The sequence below is a fragment of the Bolinopsis microptera genome, chromosome 9 (genome assembly GCF_026151205.1).
Source record: "Bolinopsis microptera isolate Bmic1 chromosome 9, MBARI_Bmic_1.0, whole genome shotgun sequence".
Classification (NCBI taxonomy): Eukaryota; Metazoa; Ctenophora; class Tentaculata; order Lobata; family Bolinopsidae; genus Bolinopsis; species Bolinopsis microptera.
In genome coordinates this window covers 11,733,517-11,757,483 of record NC_087080.1, presented here as the reverse complement: position 1 = coordinate 11,757,483, position 23,967 = coordinate 11,733,517, and the positions used below count along the sequence as shown (strand labels likewise).

Below are 23,967 nucleotides of genomic sequence, written 5' to 3'. Positions count from 1 at the left end.
AAGAATAATTCCTGGATTAAACATAATTCTAACAGCTCTGCATGAGAAATTTGGTCTAAAAAGGGAAGAAGAGACTATGAGGAATACGCCAATCTTTGTAGGGACAAGAGTAAAGAGTCTATGAAGGATTATATAATCAAAGCAGAGACACTTACAAGAAAGCTGGCTAAGCACAAAATTATGATTCCTGACATGGTGTTGGCTTATAACCTATTAAAAGGAGCTAATCTTGGAAAAGAAGAAAAGTTGGCTAGAACATCAGTAGACAGTATGACATTTGAAAGCATGAAAAAGACTTTGATAAAAATGTCTGATGGTATCATGGAGATTGGATCTAGTGAATCCAAAATTACTCCTAAAATCAAAGTTAAAGAAGAACCTATCATGTATCAAGAAGAAACTCAGGAATATTATGAAGATGAGTACTATGATAGTGATTGGGACGAACCCCAAGATGATGAGGATAAAACTGTCTACTACCAAAACCAAGGATACAACAGATATCGTCCCCGTGGAAATAGCTTTCGATCTCGTGGAGGTTATAGAGGAAGATCCCATGAACAAATTAAGCATTTGAATGAACAATTTGAATCAAGAAGAGGAAGATATGACTCAAGATTTAATCCAAGAAATCAACAACAAAGCAGTAAAAGTCAAACAAACAATACATCACAAAGCCAGAACGAGAGCGTCCGTAGACTGAATAAGTATGGATCAGTTTGTGCGATATGCAAATCAATATATCATTGGGCTTCAGAATGTCCAGACAAGAACAAACAGCCAGCTCCTATTCTGAAACTGGATCATGAGTTGGTAATAGATGATGAACATCTGATTTACAATGCATTTTCAGACACGAAAAACTTGGGTATAGGTAATAGACTCCGGCGTCGCGAAGACAGTGTGCGGTAAGAAATGGTACGAAGTATATGAAAACAGCCTAAAAGAAAAAGAAAAAGAACTTATTGAAGAGGAAGATAGTAAGTGTACATTTAGATTTGGTGATGGGGCTGTAGTGAAATCTGATATTGCCAAACTGTTTCCTACCAGGATATGTGGAAAAGAAGTATATATCAGGGCAAATATTGTAGAAAATGATGTGCCTTTACTGATTTCCAAAGTGACACTGAAAAATGCTAAAGCAAGTTTGAATTTTGATTCTGATCAACTTGTGATGGATGGTAACGCTCAAGATCTGATAACTCTAGTTATGAAACTGAATGAGTGAGTGAAATATGAAAATATTACAGCAATGAATAACCATAAATGTGATGAGTGAATTATGAAATCTATCAAAATCTAGCAAACATTTAAAATCTTAGAATGAGTGAAAATGTGACAGTGTATGAATGACAGTGAATGTGAAATGCTGTGTGAAATGAAATGCAGTGTAAAATGTGAGGGGTAAAAACACGATATAATGGCAGTGAATACACATATTATATAGTAAAAACTCTTGCCGTTTAGGGAGAATCCCGTGATCAGTGGCGAAACAAACATATTCATAGTGTATATTATGTACTGACTAACTTTCCTATATAAGCACATCCTATTAGTAAACTCTACAATACTGATCACAAAACATAGGAACACTGACACTAGACAAAAACAGTAACAAAAACTGAAGTGAATTACATTACTCATATTAAGGGAATATTAGACAATAATTTTAACTCATCTCAATTGTACTTTTACGACAAATGAGCAAAAAACAGGCCTAAATCGATTCATATTATATGGGGTAAAGGGTGATATATATCATGAAATTATCAATAAATGGGGAGTCAAAATACTACAAAAAGAGTGTAAATCATCAAATCTATTTTTAGCTACAGAAACTAGCTAAAGTGCAGCGTTAATCCTAGCGGACACCCGCTCGAAACACACGAAAGGATTCAAACGCTCTGCGTGCGAAGCCTATAGATTTGTTGACTTACTGAGGGGAATACAAAATACAAATTAAATAAAAGTTTTCTTCTTGGTTCTTCTTATTTTCTCAGCGAAGATCTTCTCAGGGGCCTTAGTTTTAGGCCATATTCCCCTGGGCATGGGCCGTGTCTTAAACTTGATTTTTTTAATTTGAGGCATGCTTCTTTTCTTCTTCAATCAAGTCATGAATATTTATAAACCCGTTTTCTATCACATCACACAATTTTTCACTGGATGCTCCTGTTTTAGTTAAACAGTCACTTATCATGTGAGCAGTTTTAACCCAGTGAACTGAAATCTTCTTCTTTTATCTTGCACTAATTGCTTAATTTCAGCTATATTGATTCTAAGCAATTTTTCAGTTACCAGATGTGATGAATTTATTGCTTTCTTTAGTTGTGAACTATCAACAAACATCTTGATAGGTATTTTCTCTGCTCTGGGGTCTTTGTATAGAATTTCTTCTATAAGATTCCTAACATAAGTACAATCTCCCAAACAATCCACAAAGCTCAAGCATTCTGCTGCTACTGTACTGTGAACAACTCTGTTAATTTTCTTGCTTTTCCAATTGACTAAACAAGAATTCCCTGTAGTATCAGAGATAAAGATTACATATCCTTCTCCACTGTTTATTTTCTCTGGCAGTATATTAGCCAGTGAGGCATCTGAAAATGCCACAATCTGTAAACAGTTTTCGTCCAATTGTGGGAGCCAAATATATTCTAGTCCTGTTTTGATTTTTGTGATTATCTTGTTCATTCTCTTCAAATCACCAATAGTTGGACTTTGACCCAATAAAGAAAAGTTGAAGGCATCAAAAGATAAGTCAGGGCGTGACTGATGCGCAATCCAGTTCACTTTGCCTAACAACTTTTGATATACTTTCTTCTCTGTGTCACTCAACAGTTCAGTAATCTTTCTGTTTTTCATGTCAGACACTTTTTCCACATCTATTGAGTTGATGAACTTCTTCTGATCAATCTTGATGCCAGAATCCATCTGATCTATCTTCAGGCCAATGTAATCGACAGATATATCATGACTTGAACTAATGTCATATTTCTGTATGATGTTATCAATAACATTGTTTTTAAACTTCTCATCTCCACAACCTCCATAAAGAAAATCATCTACGTGACAAATAAATAGACCCTTGAGCTCCTCATTATAATAATAGCAATACACTGCTGGATCAAGGATTGATTCAACACATCCAAGAGCCAGAAGTTCTGTTTTCAATGAACAATACCAGTTCTTTGCTGAATCTTTGAGACCGTAGATTGGCTTCTTTACTCTCCACACAATGTTTTTCTTTCTGATATCCTTAGGAGGATTGAGATAGACTGTGCGATCTAATTGATGACTTTGAAGGAAAGCAGATTTGACATCTAAAGAAGAGCATTTCCATTTCTTCATATTTGCTATTGTCAGAATGATTCTTAAAGAAGTCTTGTCAACTGTTGGTGCATCAACAAACAACATTTCTCCTTCCTCATATCCACGAGCAACAATCCTGGCTTTGACTTTTCCACAATCTTTCTCCTGTATAATCCATCTGCTGCTAATAATTGATGTTCCTTGATCAATGTTGTCTTTAGGAATTTCTTCATAAACATCAAAATGCTTAAAGTTCTCCAATTCAGTTTTCTTTGCACACTCGATCTTCTTGACGATTTCAGCATCTGGGTATTTTGTGAAAAGTACTTCTGAATCTTCTTGAATGCATAGAATATTTGTTGTTGTTTTCTTTTGTAAATCCAGCATTCGATCAGCATGAATAGATAGATCTTTTCCACTTTCAGATTGGATATTGTATCTGTTTTTGTTAACTCCATTAACAGTTCCTGCTTTTCCAAGAACAGTACCCTCTTTCCACGGATCGTCTTGTTTTTCTTTGTATCTGATTTCATCACCACTTTTCAATACAAATCTGTCTTTTTTAGCATCTTTGGTAACCATTTTCCATTCTTCAGATTCTTGAGATGTATTTTGCCTGGAAGACTGTTGTGAATATGATTTTTCTTGAATAGTTTGATCTATCTCAGCAGATTTTTGAGGAATCATTTCTTCAATTATCTGTTCAGGGATACTTTGTTGGTTCTGATTCAACTGTGTCTCATCCTGTTTATCATCTTCCTCTTCTTCATCAGATGAACTATCACTGTCATTTGCTGAGTTTATTGTGTCTTGCTTCTTATATCTATCTTGGACAATTAGCTCCTCATTTTCAGTTTCTTCTTGCTGATCAATGCTTTTTCGCTCATCATCATTTAGCATCTTGTCTGCATCTGTTTTCAGGATGAGTCTGTTAGGGTAAACTCTCACAAATAAACCCCCTGTTTTCACCAAAACAAGCTTTTTATATTGACCAATTACTGTTCCTGGTCCTTTCCAGTGCTTATCTCCTGTTTTATAGTATACAGAATCTCCAATGAAATATTTTGTCTCATAGGCTTTGTATATTCTTCCTTTCAATGCCCTCTTGAGTCTCTCTGAATTTTGAGCTGTTAAGAAAGCTGATCTTGCTTCGTACATCGCATTCAGGTTATCTGCCACAATTTTGCTTGATGTCACGTTTTCAATCTGACTGACCGATATATGTTTGTCATCCAGACCTGGACAGTACGTATTATATCCCAATACTAATTGTTGTGGTGAAAATCCATGGACATTTGCCATGCTATTTTTAGCGTTCGTTGCCCAACAGATAGCTATTTCAGAGCTACATCCTGTGTCTTTCTTGATTTTCTCAACCATTTCTGCCAGCAAACCATTGTGTCGCTCAACCACACCATTTGACCATGGGGCGAAAGCAGCTGTAGTCTTCATGTCTATATTAAGATTTTGACACATAGACACAAAATCATCATTACAAAATTCTTTCCCGTTATCACAAAGCGTCTTTTCTGGTGGACCAAATATAGTGATCCATATCCTGAAGAACTTTTCCACTATTTCCTCCTTGGTTTTATTCTCTGCAAGCAGGTTGGAACTCAAGAAAGGAAAGTTTGGGGGAAGTGTTGTTCACTATAAACTAACCTGTTATTCCTAATAGGCATGTTTGTTTTATACCTACTCAGCAAAGTCAGCTACAATATCAGCTACAACATCAGACAGTGACCTGGTCTCCGTTAGGGTGTTATACAAGAACTAATTGTTTATATTTATTAATTGTTTATATTTATATTTATCATTTGAATAAACTGTATTCGATTAAAGTGTTTCACGGTCAATCTAATAGGAACAAATTAAATTTGTATTTATGTTTTGGCAGGGAGAACCCCTAAAAGTCGGGATGCAGTAACCGGTAACGTCTTTAAAAATTGCTTACAAAATTAGGAACGTTATGTGTTAAGAGCCAGTAAAACTAGTAGGTTGAGATAAATTAGAGGCACTTATTGCCACCCATGGCAACATTAAATTTATTGGCTCTGTTACATCGCTTCCTTAGATTATTTGTTATATAGATTTTTACTTTTCCAGACCCTTGCTCCTAGGCTGTTTACGTAATATTATGTGGACAAGAACTAGTATATTATGTTCTAGAATTGCCTAGAAATCGTATCATAAGATAACGATGATCGATTAAACCCGAAATTAGTTGCCAATGATTAAAATATATAACCTTATGTTAGATGCTGATTTGCTTCTTCACTGTTATTATAATTTATACCCGAAATGATTTCTTAAATTCTAATAGCATTCCATACACAAACAGGACTCTAAAAAATCGTAGGCAAAAATAAACCTTTATTTCATGAGAAACCATTTAATCGAGAAAGTTAGAGCAAAGATAATTGAAAATAAAAATAAATCAATAATTTTCTAGTAAATTTCGAAAGTGATTTTTTAACGTCCGATCACGTCCGATAAGGTGTTAGATGAGTCCATTATAACACGCCGCAATATAACGCTACTTTATTAATTTACATGTTTGTTCACTGTCCATCACGTATCTAAGTCCATGATACCAGAAAAGAGGGTCGCCCGATTATACGTCATCTTACAAAGATACTGTAAGATACACTAGAAACTAGACAGTACACGATTGATACCTTAAATTCATTTTATCTTCTGTTTGTATGGCGATATCAACGGTGATGATCATATCATTATATCTAAGACTTGTGACTTGTTTAAGATAAATAGCGGTAGGATCTACAAAACACGTACTGTACAATTTGAGGTAAAGATTGCCGCTGAATTAATAGACCGTTTGCTAGTTGTATTATAAAGTTGTGAGCGCCATATACCGTTGCCCGAATATCTTTTTAAGTTTATACCGTTGACTATAAATATAATGCTTTAACCGGCGAAAAATTTGATATCTTAAAACCTTAAACAAGTTACAAGTCGCAATAAACGAGAACATTACAAATTTTACCCCAGAAACAATAAACATTACAACAATGCGACTAATAAACAATATTCCGGTCCGGATATTACAAGTTACAAAATACAAGTTATTACAAATTTTGTTTCCATTCTAACTTGAGTACACTCTTTCTAATCTTATTGGTTATTATAATTGTTACAGTTACAATTATTGCTACAATACCCAAATCACGTCCGATAAGCAAGGTCCACTATCACGCCGAATAATAACGCTGTTATATTAATTTACCTGTTTGTTCATTATACGTATCTATAAATTCTAAGTCCCTGATACCTTGCGAGTGAAAGACGGTCATGTTACAAAGATGCTTGGGGATTCAGATCGTCACTAGACTATTGATACGTTTTCATCTCAACTTCTGTTTGTATCAGTATAGTGTTTTCCGTTTGCTAGTTGTGACCATCATATACCATTGCCCGAATACCTTGTTTAACTTTGTACTAAATTGCTTTTACCGGAAAAATTTGATATCTAAAAACCTTGAATAAGTCACAAGTTGTTACAAATTTAGTTTCTATTGGTTACAATTACATATATAAGTGTTTCTAAGAAGAAACGATTGAGACCTTGAAAGTTGAAACATACGACTTCCAGGGAGCAGGTCAGAAATGACTAAAATCCTGATAAGTGATAACAGATAACTTATCAGCGCCAAAATAATTGTACCCGGAGTCTCAGTAGATTTGGCTTCAAATGTGAGTTTATAAGCTCACATTTTAAGCCAGTGCAATCCAGTAAGTATAAATAATTACTGGGTTGCACTGGCTTACTTTTATGAAAGACCCCTTATAAGCTACTTATTCACTCAGTGATTCAAGTAAAAATGCGCTATTTCGTATTCGTTATTGTATTTCGTATCTGTATTTTCCCATTGGATAATCGTCTATTCAAAACGTATGGCGCGTGCCTGAGATAAACATTTTTTTTTTCATTCGATAGTTAAAACTAGTGATTTTCTAATGCTCTACGAAGGTTAATGAGTGGCGCGGCTGTTGAATTACTGAATTAGTAGCCCCGCTGACTCAGATTTATGGATTACTGGCTCAGATTTCATGCTTACTTGCTTAAAGTTAAACCTTTGGCTCACTGAAACTAAGTCTTGATTTAGCGGATCTAAGTCTTGACTACAGTTACACTGTATTACAGCAGCTGATCATGCTCAAATATAATAGGTACGCGTATTCATAAACGAAGCATATATAATCAGATCTATAAAAAAATAGCGAGTCTGCGGTGTTTCTACTCTTTCGGTGGATTACCTGTTCGATTACATGCCGTGAGCCAAAATTTTCGCTCTAATTTGATACAAAAAAGGATTAAATAGGGCACAATTAAAAGTTGGTATCCTCCGGTAATTAATATTGAACCCAGCTACCATGAATCCCGTGTCGATCATCAAAATCATGACGTGGTGCATTATATATTGGCCAATCCCAGGACACACGCATATTGTCCTGAGATGTTTATCATTTGTTTACCTTATCGGAATCTATTTGAACAGACATTAATTGGACGCTATAACTCTATAAGAGACCCTGGCATTAATTTTAATGTCCGTTCGCTTTATAATGCCCGTTCAAAATAATGTCTGTTCACGCAAGGTATGTTTGTTATCGCGTTACCGAGTTAAATACTACAATTGATTGTTTACGGATATCGTCGTATTTATCAGATAGGAGATAAGTCACCAGCGTGAAAGAAGAAATGATAAATTACTCGCACCTTTATGGTCTATAGAGAAGCTACTTGCAACATCACGCACAGGGCCCTGGGCCAAGCTGTTTCAAAGGTCTTGCACCAAGAATTACTATAATTGATTATATGAACGAGCCAGGAAACTGCGTCGTACGGCAAGGTTCGCAGACACTGCTGTTGCAGGGTTGAATGTTGATGTTATTATTACATATTAGGAATCCGAATACCTTAGGAAACATCTTTAAGTGGAAGGAAATTTGGGGATTGTTGAACAAATTTACAAATCTAATTGTCTTCACGACGATCTGTAACAAAATACGTGTGCATCATCTTCTAGATTAGGACAAATCATTTAGTTGGAAATAATAGAACCTTTATACTTTCAGTCGTATTTGTTAAAGTAGTTTGTAAGTCTTCAACTGATTTAATTTTTAAATAACTGTTTATCCATTTGTCTGCTATAAAAAGTAGGCGGTAACACTATATAACTATAAAGGCAGAAGGTTTAATTGTTGACTGATGCTGTTTTTTAAATTCTGTTGCCATACCACCATAGCAACTGCAATCAGTTCCCTAGAAACAGAGGTAAAATTGCTTTATTTCTCTTATAAAAACCAGGTTTTAGTTTCTGTTTAAACTTATAGAGTTATAGAAAGGCAGAAAATTCGAGGCCTAAAGGCTAAAACCTTTTCGGTTCTATAAGAATATATACCTCAGAAAGGCATAACAATGATTCTGCTATGACACACAGTAAGTCATATTGGGACAAATTGTATATTGCTTATGAGTCTTTATGATCTTCTTTATAGTTAGCAGCCATTTGTGAGTATTTGCATCGTTCGCTCGCCAAAAATCCGTCTTTCGGCCACATTTCAGAAAATGAAATATAGGTATATGTTGCTTGATAAGTTGTATATAAATGTGGCTATTAGGTAGATTTTGGTGTACTGGAATAGTTTTTAGGACCTTCATAGGCGGAAACGAATAAAATCGAAGAAATTGTGACTTGCATCAAGCCAAATAACCATTATTTGGCCATATTACCGAACATGAAGATTTTAGGCATAGATTGTGAGTGTGCTAAATCACTTTACACTCGATCTTCTAAATGTTTCTAAAAGGGCCCCCGACAGTTGAAACCAACTTGATTCGATGTATTTTCGGACACTGATTCCGAAATCACCCCCGATGACATAGGGTAAAAATGTTCCCTGGCGAGATATTGGCGAAAAACTGTCTCGATCACGTGATATGACCGTATAATTAGGAAGTTGGTTTAATTTCTCGTCAGGGTTAGGGTTTCAGCATATGCTTTTGTTAGGGATTGGGTTAAGGTTAGGGTTGGGACCAGATTAGAGTGCTACGGTTTCGAATAGTCGTTCGACAGCCTCAGGGCCAGAGAACGGATTGAAAAAGTCACGTGACAATCGAGTGTAGATGATTAATCACTCTTAATCACTTCATGCTTAATGAACACACTTGCAGGTACCACCCGTATTCACACTCAAAATTGAGTTTCGTCAGTTTCCGATACGAGATTGGGACGGGTTCTATAAACAAACAAACAAACAACCCTAATGATAAATTAGACTAACTTCCTTATACGGTCATATCACGTGATCGAGACAATTTTTCGCCAATATCTCGTCAGGGGAGCATTTTAACCTTATGTCATGGGGGGTGATTCGGAATCAGCGTCCGAAAATACATCGAGCGGCGTTGGTTTCAACTGTCGGGGGCCCTTTTAGAACAATCTCGAAGACCGACTGTAGAGTGATTTATAGCACGCTCGGGCTGCTACACTAAAATGCTTAGGATGGCACTAAATGTAGACTGGAAGCAGCACAAAACCAACAAATAAGTCTATGACAGCCTTATACCGAGAGCAATCATGAAGATCCAAAAGCGCAGGATGCGACTAGCAGGCCATATTCACCGGCACCCAGAACTAGTCGCGAACCGCTTGCTACTTTTGGAACCAACTCATCGGGTGCGGAGAACATGAGCAGCTATGATGTTGATAGATTACGAGCTGACACGGCTCTCAATATGAATACGCAATGGACAAATGGGCGGACTTATGGCGGATAGAGTTTTATGGAGACAGTGCATCAATACTCGGACGCTGAATCCGCCTTCAGTCAGTCACTAAGTCAGTCATTAGGCACATTTTGACATATTGGAATAGTCTCTACGACCTTCCTGTGCCAAAATACAAAAATTGGAACGACCGCGAAACTCTGGAAAAGGTTGTGGCCCAAAACGCATGTATTTATAGTACAAAAATGTAATGAAGGCCAAATATTTTAAGCATCATCTACAGTGGTGACAACCGTTGATAAATCGCTTTGAGCAAGAAAAGCTAACGAGTTCACGTTTCGTCTTGGTCTAATTAACAAAGCTAAACAAAAGATAAACATCTCAGGACAGTACGCTTGTATTGTGGTCTTGTATTGGCTAACAGTGCTTCACGTGATTTTGATGATCGACAAAGGATCGGTATAGCTGTGTTTAGTAGCAGTTATACTTATCAGAGCATGCCAACTTTTAGTTGTGCCCTATTATACTATTTTCTATTTCGTTGTGTGGTTGCGCTTGTCTGTTCAGTTAAGTGAATATTCTGCTATGTTGTATGTTTCTTGTATTAATAATAATAATTTCATGCGATTGTAAGTAAGCCGTAGTACATACATTGTTACTGTTAGTAAGCGGGTAAGCCGTAGTAAATACATATTATTACATTCCGTTACATTTATTTCCCGTGCTAAACTTACTGACGGCAAACGCAGCTTCTTTCATTAATGCTGGCAACCATTCAGTTTGCTTATCTTTGTATTATTATAATGCCTGGCGGGCAACATTGGTCTTGTGATCGCAATGATTTCTTCGATTTACTCCTTCTTAATTCTTTGCGTCAAAATAGAGCGTCATGTAATCGAACAGGTCATCTACCGACAGTTGATAGGAAACAGGCCGCAGACTCACTAGATCTGAGTACCTATATACTCGCTTTATGAATTCCTATGATGTGAGCATGATCAGCCGCTGTAATCTCCCAGCCGGCAAAGTTGGTTGGATTAACGTTGTTTTGAGGTTGGAATTTACACTTTCCAACGTTGGGATTTAACGTTGTTTTAAAGTTAGGTAAACGTTGCACCACCAACGTTGAAAAGTTCCAAAACGTTTTATTCGCAACGTTAATTTAACGTTAAAACGCAGTTTAATTTTCAACGTTGAATAAAGTAACCTTGATCTAACGTAAAATAATAAACGTTTCGCAACGTTAAAAAGAAAACATTTAACGTTTAACAACGTTTTATATGTAACCTACATACAACGTTAAAATGTAGTTGAGTTTTGAACGTTGCTTATAGTTAATAAGGTAACCTTAATCTAACGTAAAATAATAAACGTTTTGCAACGTTAAAAATAAAACCTAAAACCAACGTTAGATATTTAACGTTTAACAACGTTTTATATGTAACCTACATACAACGTTAAAATGTAGTTGAATTTTAAACCTTGCTTATAGTCAATAAGGTAACCTTGATCTGACGTCAAATAATAAACGTTTCGCAACGTTAAAAAGAAAACCTTTAACCGACGTTAGATATTTAACGTTTAACAACGTTTTATATGTAACCTACATACAACGTTAAAATGTAGTTGAATTTTAAACCTTGCTTATAGTTAATAAGGTAACCTTAATCTGACGTCAAATAATAAACGTTTTGCAACGTTAAAAATAAAACCTATAACCAACGTTAGATATTTAACGTTTAACAACGTTTTATATGTAACCTACATACAACGTTCAAATGTAGTTGAATTTTAAACTCTGCTTATAGTTAATAAGGTAACTTTGATCTGACGTCAAATAATAAACGTTTTGCAACGTAAAAAATAAAACCTATAACCAATGTTAGATATTTAACGTTTAACAACGTTTTATATGTAACCTACATACAATGTTAAAATGTAGTTGAATTTTGAGCGTTGCTTAAAGTTAATAAGGTAAACTTGATCTGACGTCAAATAATAAACATTTCGCAACGTTAAAAAGAAAACCTTAAAACAACGTTAGCTATTTAATGTTTAACAACGTTTTATATGTAACCTACATACAACTTTAAAATGTAGTTGAATTTTAAACTCTGCTTATAGTTAATAAGATAACTTGATCTAACGTAAAATAATAAACGTTTCGCAACGTTAAAAAGAAAACCTTAAAACAACGTTAGCTATTTAACGTTTTAACAACGTTTTATATGTAACCTACATACAACGTTAAAATGCAGTTGAATTTTGAACGTTGCCTATAGTTAATGAGATAACCTCAATTAAAACGTTTCGCAACGTTACAAAGAAAACCTTTAACCAACGTTAGCTATTTAACGCTTAAGAACATTTTATATTCAATCTACATAAAAAGTTTAAATTTTCAACGTTGCTTATAATTAATAAGATAACTTCAAATAAACGTAAAAGCGGAAACGTTTTAAAACGTTAAAAAGAAAACCTTTAACCAACGCTAGCTATTCAAAGTTTAAGGAGGATGATGATTAATCACTTTACACTCGACTGTCACGTGATTTTTTTCCCTGCTCTTGCCGAAGGCAAAAATATCGTAGGGAATAAGTAATCGGGTTTGGATATATGAGGTGGCTCGACGGTCCTACGATGTCGACAAAAGTCTGCTCCTTCGCAATATAGACCACTCCCCTATAATTATGTGTATAACTATATAGAAGGAGGCTATTTTGTGTTAATTAAGTACAGGCATAACAACCAGTTTTTGGTGCTTGACGACTGTTATTACGCAGGTTTCCATAGGGTTACAATTTACTCTAATTCATTAATACAGCATATTAGTCATCTGAGCGACTGAGCGGATCAATCGTCAATATAAGTGTTACTTTAGTGAAACAAACTTAATAAATTACCGATGTGTCGAGTAAGCATCAAAATTTATCAGTTAATGTTACTGTTAGATACAAATAATAACTAAGATGAGCAATGAGACAGACGATGAGTCGATGAAACATATTACAGTCAATAAAATTGGCATACAATGCAATAATCTTATGATATGAGTTAAGAAGTGCGCATTGTTAACACGAAACAAACCGCGCAAAATATGAATTGACCTACAAAATACAACCAAACCACAAATTGACGGCGACATCTCAGCACTCAGATGCGCGCAGAATTTTTCAAGTTCTGCACGCCTAGCTTGCTCTAACCACAAACCAGATCAGAGCCCTCTCGCTTGCAGCGCGTCACGCAGTACGCGTATACAGTTACACATGGCTATGTGAACTGCACGCCTAATATAATGTAAACAATTATCACGTGCGCCAAACACCACTCTGATCTGGCATCTGGGATGCATGCAATACAATTACAAGTAATTCTTATTAAACCTCTAAGACTTTGCTCTAAGTGGCTCCGGATCTAATCTGAATTATCTGATCCAAAATTAGACCAACTTCTTTAATGTTTAAATTATATGGTCATAATCATATTGATGATTCGGGATTAGCGTCCAAAAATACACCGAATTTAATCAAATTACTTGCGAACCCTGGCCTCAAGGCCTTTTCACAAAAAAATTTATAATTTGGGCGAGCGATTTGGTGGTACTGGTAGCGGCTCGGGTTACAATTAGGGTTATGGTTGGGATTAGACAAAAACAATGTTACATAAACTCTAATTTAAAGTTAATGTAAAACTATTTTGTTCGTCTGAAAAACTGTAAAATTAAAAACCAACGCGCGTCAAGTGATAATTTTTGGGCGAGCGAACTACTACAAAACTATTACTAGTTATATAGTAAAACTAAAAGCCGTATTATTGCACCAAATTAAAAAACTTATATTCATTTCTATTTTGTTAACGGTTAACGACGATAATGTTTTAAATGAATTCAAGTTCGCTATACTAGGGCGCCATTGCCTGATCACTGATAACCTTTTAGTTTTAGAAAACAAATTTGAAAATTGACTGTGAAGCTGAAATGATTTAGTGTTGTTTACAGTTTAGCAAGCTCGGAATTGAGCGGAAGAAATGCGGTCGCGCAATACGTGAGCAATCGGGCTTTTTACATGTTACAGTTACTATCATTGACATTATCAATAATACCCTTTATAATTCAACATTTAAACGAGAATTATTAAACTAACTTCCAATTTCCATATCACATATATTATATAGTCATAATTATATGTCGTATCATTATCACGTGCAACGTGATCGAGACAGATTTTCGGCAATATCAAATATTTGATATCAAATATTTGATCTCACCAAGGTGCAAAGAAGTGATTTACCGTATGTCGCGTGCGGTTATATTATTCGAAATCTGAAATCAGCGTTTAAAGATTAGATACATCGATTCAGAAAGATTTAATATAAATATTAATAAACTGTCAGTGTGAGGGCACTTTTAGAAAATTTTCGAAATTCGAATGTTAAGTGGATTTAGCTGTTAGTGTTAGCACGCAATTCACAATTGTAAATGTAAGTTGTTGGTTGTATATAATTTATCAAGACGCGCGTCGAGTTAAGTTGGACTCGTGTCGACTTACAACGGTCTAATCTGTAATCACTAATGGCAATGCAATGCTAATATTTGATATTTGAAACAAATATTTTATGACATACGAGTATCACCCGTTACGGTTAAAAACAAAAATAAAATTTTGGCGAACGGGAATTCAAAATATGTATTTGTGATTTGGTATCCGTATACATGGTGAATACATCATACTGATACAATTACATGATGCAACAATTTACGGGTGATACTCGTGACTCGTAGAATTCTTTGTATTAGTAACAAGTAATAATTTACGGATCATTCATTTAATTTGTCAAAATTTTGGAAAAACTTTTAAAAGATGCCCAAAATGATTGGAATTTTTTTGGAAATTAAAACAATTATAATTTAGTCAAAGACAAAAGCTTAAGTAGAAAAAAAAATTTGAAGTGATGCAAAATCAAAAATGCAAAAGCTTGAACATTAAAACAAAAATTTCGCCGCGGTAACACCACGCACGATCAAATTTCCCTACTGCCTACAATGTAATTGTTCTACTATTTATTGTATCCCGCCCAGAGTGGTGTTTGGCGCGCGCACGTGATAGTCGTTGTCATTATATTAGCAATTAGGCGTGCAGAACTTGTAAAATTCTGCGCGCATCTGAGGTGTCGCCGTCGATCTGTATGTGGTTTGGTTGTAGATCATTTCATATTTTGCGCGGTTTGTTTCGTGTTAACAATGCGTATCATTTTACGTCATATTATTACATCGTATGCCAACTTTATTGACTGTAATAAAATATTCTGTCTCACCTTAGCTATTATTTGTATGAATCTAACATAAACTAATACATTTTGATGCTTAATCGACACATCTACAGCACCATCACCTTACCTGCCACCTGGGGACCTCAGGCTATTATGTTCATAAACATAATAGCGAATAGAGATTCGGCGGAATGACAGGCTGAGCGCCGCCCAGTAACCATCACCAAGCTTACTCAAACTTCTACTGTTCCTTTTGCTAGGCTTACAGTTTATAGTCGGCTTCTTAATCTTTCTTTCCAAATTAAGTAATTAGCTGTTTGAATTGCCATTTGAATTCCATCGGCGACCGAGAGCATTTCAAATCGCAGCTCACCCAGTTCATGCTATTTCTTCCGGATACACCGCCCAACAGGGGCTACACTCCTCAAAACTCAAACTCGCTGCTTTGCTGGAGGAATGACAGAGAGATCTCCTCTCTGTGGGGTGGTCACACAATGTGATGGCCCTGTCAAAGCTTAACGAATCTCAACCTAGGTGACATACTCATAGGTAGGTAGCTGTCATATATTATATTTTATAAGTTCAAATTCTACATTTTTAAATTGATTGTAGATCTGGGGTGTAGGAAGCGGGGGGACCATCCCCCCCCCCCCCCCCCCCCCATGAAATCTGGGCAAGGGGCAGAAAAGGGCTAATTTTTGTTTAGGCTTCTAAAAATGTTTAGGGAAAAATTGTCAAATATTTTTTCGGTTTAATTTACCAAAAATTTTCCAAGTCAAAATTTTTCAAAGTTTTTCTGGAAACTACTTTTGTTCATGTTTCATGATAGTGATACCCTGATTATTATGAGCCGAAAATATTTTTTCGGTTTTTGAAGTCCGCACCTACCCTTGATATACGATTTTGGACTCGAGGGTTCGAGTTCCCTTATGTAATGCGATCTCGGAAGGCAGGCCTCCCCTTCGTAATACGATCTCGGAAGCAGGAGCTCTGCCTTCAGAGTTACGTATCGAGAATGAGTTTTTTCTGGTAACTACTTTTGTTCAGGTTTCTTGCTACCCTGATCATTATGAGCCGAAAATATTAAGAATTGCCCCCCCCCCCCCCCCCCCCCCCCCCATGAAGAAAATCATTCCTACACCCTAGCCTTGTTGTAGATACTGATACTAAATAGTTTATCCCATAGCACAACTTATCAGGCACAAAATTAATGTTTGAGTGACAGTCTAGTGCCGCGAAAGTGTCTCTTCAACAGCCGCGAAACTGTAAAAGAGAGCAAGTTTCATCCTTCCTCTGACTTTGAAGTTGTTGGAACCAACTGCAACAAGCACATGAAGCACAACTATCAACCATATGAGTAACAGATGCTGTCGCATGTAAGTTATGAAGTCTGTGGCTTTATATTAGAACTAGAATTAACAAATTTTTTGATTTGACTGTTATTAACAGTCGAATCTAAAATATGCAGTTCTTATTATTATATAGAAGTAAGGGTTGCTTGACTTAATTGTACTGTTTCAGTTTAAAATTCTACTTCTGTTTGATGCAATGGGAGAAGTTAAAGTTGACCCGAGCAGTGATTCCATACCGAATCGTTCTGAGGCAGATACAAGATGATTGACATTTGACAAGGAAGTCTATCACTATAGCTGTGAAGCTTGTCAGTTGTCGACAACTATGTAAGTTATTTATACTTCCGAATTTACAATTACCACCAAACCTTCTTAGCGCCATATATTTAAGAGTTACAAAAAAAAGTAACTTTCTTTAACTAGTCGAATAAATTCTACAAAAAGCTGCACATTTAAACTCGGCACTAGAGGTTCGGGCTGTCCGGCTTTTATTCCTCCACTTCATTCACAATGTATTTTCAGAAATCGGCCGAAACTGAAACTGTAATCAGACACTAAAGAAAACTGAAACTGAAACTTTTATGATGACTAACTGGCCGCAACAAACCAAGATCGCTGTTTGCTGTTACTTTAATGTAATACTAAGTGGATTGGTCTATAAGTGTAGATGAAAGATAAAATATTTGAAAGAAGCTCTATCCTCTTAATTTTATTTTATGTTTTAGATTTAAAGTTAGTCTTAAAAGCTTACTCTGATTTTTGTTTTGATTAGCTTTCGCTGCTTAGTGGAACACTTTAAAATAATTTCTCTCATAATTTGTCTGTAAATATAACCTAAAATAAAAGTGTGGTATGGGCCCGTATGTGTTAACTTTGTTGCAACGTTTTCATTTGTATGATTTATAGAAATTTTAAGCTTCACCAAGTGTTTTTAATGCGATCAATGGTTGTTACGTTACTGTTACGTTTTCATTACAACGTTGTCGTATAGTTTTTCTGATAACGTGGATACAACGTTGTACCAAAACGTTACATTAACCTTTAACAGCTAACTCATTTCCAACGTTGGTAATGTAACGTTTAATCAACTTGTAAACAACGTTACAAACCCAACGTTGCAAAGTGTAAATTACAACGTTTATCCAACGAACTTTTCAAGTACGTTATTAACACGTTTCAATAACAACGTTGTCGTATAGTTTTTCTGATAACGTGCATACAACGTTGTATCAAATACGTTACATTAACCTTTTACAGCTAACTCATTTCCAACGTTGGTAATGTAACGTTTAATCAACTTGTATACAACGTTACAAACCCAAAGTGTAAATTACAACGTTTATCCAACGAACTTTTCAAGTACGTTATTAACACGTTTCAATAACAACGTTGTCGTATAGTTTTTCTGATAACGTACATACAACGTAGTAGCAAAAACGTTACATTAACCTTTTACAGCTAACTCATTTCAAACGTTGGTAATGCAACGTTTAATCAACTTTTACACAACGTTTCAAACCCAACGTTGGAAAGTGTAAATTCCAACCTTAAAACAACGTTAATCCAACCAACTTTGCCGGCTGGGCTAGTGTAGTTAAGAATTAGATCCGCTAAGTCAAGACAATTAGTTTCATTGAGCCAAACGTTTGAGCTAGCGTGCCAGAAATCTGAGCCTAATTGTACCCTGAGTCTCGGCTCATGAGTCAAGACTCAGAAGTAAATTGTGGTTTAAAATGTGAGTAAATACTCACCGGATTACACTGTCTTATAGCTTTATGAATGATCTTTTTATATGTACTTGAAAGGTAAAATGTTGAACATTTTGTTGTAAATATTTTATGAAAGGTGTTATTTTTTCCGGTTTACAATAATTGTTCGAGTTACTCCAGTTAGTTGATCAGGATAGCGTAGCTTTTCTTTTTAAGTTGATTGGTTTCCTTTGTATCGGATTTCCGATAATTGATTATCATTAAGGTGACACCTGGAACACGATTCTATCACGGATACTGCATAGAAATAAATCAATTTGAGATTTAGAGACGTTTGCATGGGGTGAGATGTTAATGCACCGCACTCAACACTATTTATGTTTTTATTCTAGAACGAACACGTACAACGTATATCTGCCGTTGATAACTCGAAAATTCTGATTTATCGTGCACCCTTCAGGAGGAAGGCTTACAATCCTGTTATTTGTGGGCTCACGATGAATAGCGATAAGATTTCCAATAGCTGACACGTACAACTTGAGGGAAATATCAATAGACCCGGTATATGACGGCAGAGTAAGCATCGATTGTTTACTGCATTTTTGCCGGTGTAAACTGTATAAAAGTGCGTTTGAAACCCCCAATTTACCGGACTTCCTAATCTTTATGGAGTCCTTCAGTACGCTGTGTTTCAGAAATATCACCTCCCGTGTAGAAATGTTGCTTAATATTTGACTTATTCACTTTATATGCTATTTTATGGAGGGGATTATTTCAGCAATTTGTCCTCAACTGCTAATAAATTTTGGCGTTTAAAATTATTATTAGGGCTGCTCATAGTTTGGAATCCTAATTTTGGAGTAAAATCAAAGTGACGATCATGGCTTTAAATGAATTTATTGCTTTCAATTTTCGTAGCCGAGTGTAAGACAAAGAAAATAATTGCAGCTCTATAAAAAGCGTAAACATTGTATATGAGTTATGACTATATGTTATAATCATACAACCTGTGGTGATGAGCAGGTCAGATAAGCGGTTTCCAGGCCATGTGTACAATCATTGTACACTGTACATGGCTACCATCAGTCATTAGTCATACAATATGAATGTCAGAATGTATGTCAATTGTATATTTAGAATCGATGTATGCATATTAATAAGAAAGTAAGAGTCCAGTTTAGGATGGAGAGGGATTATAAGGACCTCTCTGGCTCTATATCAACATCATAAAGGGTGGCCTACATAACTATAACTACCCACACTCAATCCTTTAGTAACTCCCCTAATTCGTGTTAACATTGCAGTTTGCACACAAGTTTCAGAAATTATAGATATGGTTTAAACTTAGATTTCCGGACAGTTTCCCTAAATTATTTCAAGTTGATCATGGTTTGAAATTGAATCAGTGATCAGTTCAGAAACCGAGTAAGGAGGTGCGGCTACTGATGAGAAGCCTCCTTAAAGTTTATTTGGGTTAGAAACGACATCTGGGTCCCTACCCTCGCACAAGATTATTCTCAATTTTCTTGTTGTGTCCACAACAATGGCCTGTTCGGCTCACATGCACCGCTTGATTGGTTAAATACTGTTAATTGTAGTTGTAGGACCAGAGCCACTGACACTATAACAACATGTAAGATTGTAAGCTGATGCGGTCCATTTCAGGACTTATTGCTTAGCCTTGATTTTACGTATACCTTCTGTTACAATCACATACTCAATAAACGTGCTTAATTGTAGCTGTGAAAATAGTTTAATATATTATTGCAGATTCATTTATTGCATGTTTAATTTATATTTGTGCTTCTTGATTTACTAGTATCTGTATCGGAAATTCTGTGATTAAATATATTTTGTTGATAGTAATGTTCTAGAATTTGTTTTAATTCTACTTATAGATGAAAAGCTCGTATTTATCCGTTACAATACATATAAATATTAGTTTCAATTTATATATCAGCTTCAATGTGACGCATGATTGCGTTTAGTGTTTACTTCAATGTGACTGTGTGTCTTTAACAGCTTTACAATCTATTCTTTAAATCTGATCCGATTATCACTCCACCCCATGCGTTTGTCGGCCTAGGTGCAACATTAAGATTATATTATTTATAAGTCTAGTATAGCAAGGTCAGATAATGTGTGTCCAATTGTCCATGTCATGCGCGCTAATTCGAACTGTTAGTAGCACAAATATTTCGTATTTAACTTCGTATTTAACACCTAAGAGTTTGATGTAAATTTGGTCAAAGATCTCGTGACTCGTAGTTTGACGTATTTTGTTGAGATGTCAAACACAGTGTAATTTTGGACATATTTTTATCAAATTGAACAACACTGCTCTACTCAAAGTCAAACTTAGTGCCTGTCATTATTTTGATCGTCTTTATTTTGGTGCGATGTTTTGTAGAACTACATCCTATAGTTCTCATTCATTCTTCATCTTAAAGCTTTTACTTCGTTTAATCTTGCTTCCAACGAACACATTTCGTTTGTAACGTCTCAATTTTAAATTTTTTGAAACCAACGGGTTTTCCGCATTTTGATGTTCAATATCCGGGGATGCAGAAAGATCTAAAGAGTTATTTTATTATTACAATTTATTACGCAAGTAAGGAAGAATAGTAGAGGTTGTAAAGTGTGGAACTATGTCGAGCTACCAACCTATTGAGGGTGGTTCCCAAGAGGATGACGATGTAGCCAAGACAGCTAACGGAGAGAAGACAGCTAACGGAGAGAAGCCGGCTGGTCGAGGGAATTGGTAAGATAGCATTGCCAGATTGAGGTTTATTATTAATTAATTTACAAAATTGTGGTATTATTATTGAGGATAATCGCGGATCGACATTCAACACTTATTCATATACCTGCTTAGTGCTTACCATCATGCCATAAGACTAAGTCGGGCTTTTTGGATACTGCACGGTTAGGATAAAGTGAACATATTGTGCTGAATCCAAGTGTAGCACCTTTCGATTCATTAGAAAAAGAAAGTTCCCAGAAACTTCAAACACTAAATGGAAAGATAGAAGAATCTCCTACTTGGAGTTCATAGGACGTTATCTTCAACCTTTCTTAGGAGCGTGCTAGACTGCCAATGTTATACTGATTACTGCTATATCTGCTATAGCTGCTATATCTGCTGAATAACAGCTGAAACAGACTTAGTGGAAGGGTAATTCTAGAGTTTCCAGCTAAATGTGGACTGATAGTGTCAGAAACTAGGCAGTGACCGTTGCCAGATTACAAATTTAGTAATTGAAGAGCCTTAACGGCTTAAGTGTGACTTTCCCTTTCGGCGTTTTCGGCTAACGATCCTTTCCTCAGGTACAAGATCGATGAAGTTTTGGAGCACTTTGGTTCGGTTGGGAAATTCCAGGTATCATCCAATTGATTTACTACTGATTATGCAATTAAAGTATTCTTTTTTAATCAAAACTTGAATCGTTAATCCGTTATCAACTCAAATTATGATTTTTTCATATCTGAAGGCTGCGAAAATCAAAATGATTACAATGCTGTTATAAATAAAATGAGCTGCATGGAAATAAAATATCACATCAGATTGGACTGGTGCTGATAGCGTCGATATTGGCCTGGATCGCTGCCTGGAGGATCCTTTTTGATTTAATTGCTGCTAAAAATAACTTCTACTGGACATGTACTCAAAATGGCACCGATCTTGGGTGCATGTAAGTAAAAATATAAAATATCCTGATTTAATTTATAAATGAATATTTTCAAATAAACTGGATCTACACGATAGAAAAACTTCAAACAATAATTGGCAAGTCATTTTTTGATTAACACCATATTTGGCTTACCCAATCACCATATTTTTTAGTTTCTGGGGTTCACGATCATAATATTATTATTAATCGTGATTGTTTAACACTTTGGTCGGTTCGTAAATCTTGCCGATGAGTCAATGGACTTACAGATTTGATAAGAATTAGCTGTAGCACTGCAATAATAGAGTTACATTGGATGATGAATACTGAATACTGATAGCTATATTAATATAATCGTCCGCCGTTTCATCTGAAATACAGCCACTAACATCTGCTGAGAATTGTGCCGAGCTCCGCTCAGAACTGCTGATATTTAATGCTGCCTTTAGTTAATAACTTCTACTCTTCAAATAATTAACTGGAGACATGTTGAGCAATGGGCAATGGCCACCAAGAGAATGTGTAAAATACCTAACAGTTATGTCCATTGCACAACATTTCTCCATTAGATATCTCTCATAATCCTCTGCTCCATGGTTGCCATTATCGGTCCTTGGAGAATTCTCTTCGACATTTTTACGGCAAAGTCTATTCCATGGTCCTGTACAGCTGAAGAAAACGGTTGCAAGTAAGTCAAGAAGGGAACCAGAAATCAATGGGAACATTGGACACGAATAGAACCCATTGTAACACATACATGAGAAGGCCGATGGAATAAATCAAAATAAAACAACATAGAATATATAGGTCTAGATGAACAAATTAATATTTCAATACCAGGTATTACACTTATATGACATCGGTAATGATTACCTAATGTTATCACTTAAACAATGTTTTCTCCGCTAGATTTGAAGAAGGGAAGATGCCGTGTCAAGTGGACGCTAACGTGGCTTTAGAAGAGGACGGGAGGATAGGAAATGGGCACTTTTGGAAATTTGATGAGGAATATGCAGAGTAAGTTTTTTGGTTAATTTTGTTGAATCGTTTTAATTAAGACTATGTTAATGGCTTATTCATGTCACCATCACGCTTATCAAAATGATTACTGGACATTGAGTGTGAAGCTGATCTCTGAGTCGTCTAACACTGAGCGTACAATGTCAAACTTACAACAAACTTCCAGCCATTCTATAAGAAGCACAATGAAGATGAGTTGTTCGGAAGATTGGAAGTTCAGCTTTGCTTCGTCGATATATTTCATTGGGGCTTTCTTCGGAGTTTGGATATTCGGTTCACTCTCTGATATGCTAGGTAACGTTGAAATGTTGAAATTTTGATTCCAATTTAAAAACTGAACAAGGACAAATAGGTGCGTTCAAATTATTTGAGGCTATCTTGCTGCAAGTTGTTTTGAATCTTCTCGTCGACAGTTTCCAACTACATTTTGCTACAGGAAGGAGAAAGACGTGCATGATAAGTTTGGGAATATGCTGCATTCAAGCTTGGATAATCCCGTTTTTCAACAATATTAACGTTTACCTAGCCTGCCGTTTCTTCGATGGGGCCGCTTTTGGTGGTTTCTTCCTCATAGCTTTCGTCTTAGAGGTAATGTAATTATTTATGAATAAAAACCATGATTTTACAGCGTGAACATTTTTATCAGTTTTCGATAGATCTCATTAAACTTTTTTGCCGTGAAATGATTAGTATTAACCCTATTAACCCTATTATAAACCCTATTTATTGCCCTGAAGCTCCCCTCTTTTCTGTTCAGGTGGAATATGCTCCTCCTCGGTACAGAAACAAAGTCGGAACTGCTTTCCATTTTATGACTAGTGTTGGTAAGTGGTATTGATGAGCATATTTGACAAATCTTAATGTGTAACTTCCTACTTGATGCT

General features: G+C 35.7%; 1 protein-coding gene and 1 long non-coding RNA gene across 3 annotated transcripts in view; both read left to right on the top strand.

The window, feature by feature from the left end:
- LOC134821116 (solute carrier family 22 member 15-like) overlaps window positions 1–23,967 on the top strand; it is a 32,694-nt gene that overhangs the window by 5,788 nt on the left and 2,939 nt on the right. Inside the window, exons 1-7 of one of the 2 annotated variants that reach the window (XM_063831780.1) lie at window positions 21,009–21,153; window positions 21,720–21,771; window positions 21,957–22,084; window positions 22,973–23,080; window positions 23,250–23,377; window positions 23,520–23,671; window positions 23,841–23,907. In XM_063831780.1, coding sequence (XP_063687850.1) covers window positions 21,041–21,153; window positions 21,720–21,771; window positions 21,957–22,084; window positions 22,973–23,080; window positions 23,250–23,377; window positions 23,520–23,671; window positions 23,841–23,907 — 748 coding nt within the window. In that variant the 5' untranslated portion in view covers window positions 21,009–21,040. Of the gene's footprint in view, window positions 1–21,008; window positions 21,154–21,719; window positions 21,772–21,956; window positions 22,085–22,972; window positions 23,081–23,249; window positions 23,378–23,519; window positions 23,672–23,840; window positions 23,908–23,967 lie in introns of those variants that run through there. The other variant, XM_063831781.1, reaches the window with a different exon arrangement.
- Window positions 15,479–17,604, top strand: LOC134821218 (uncharacterized). The gene is made up of 4 exons (XR_010160992.1): window positions 15,479–15,880; window positions 16,531–16,707; window positions 16,853–17,010; window positions 17,206–17,604. It is a non-coding gene; the product is annotated as an uncharacterized LOC134821218 (long non-coding RNA).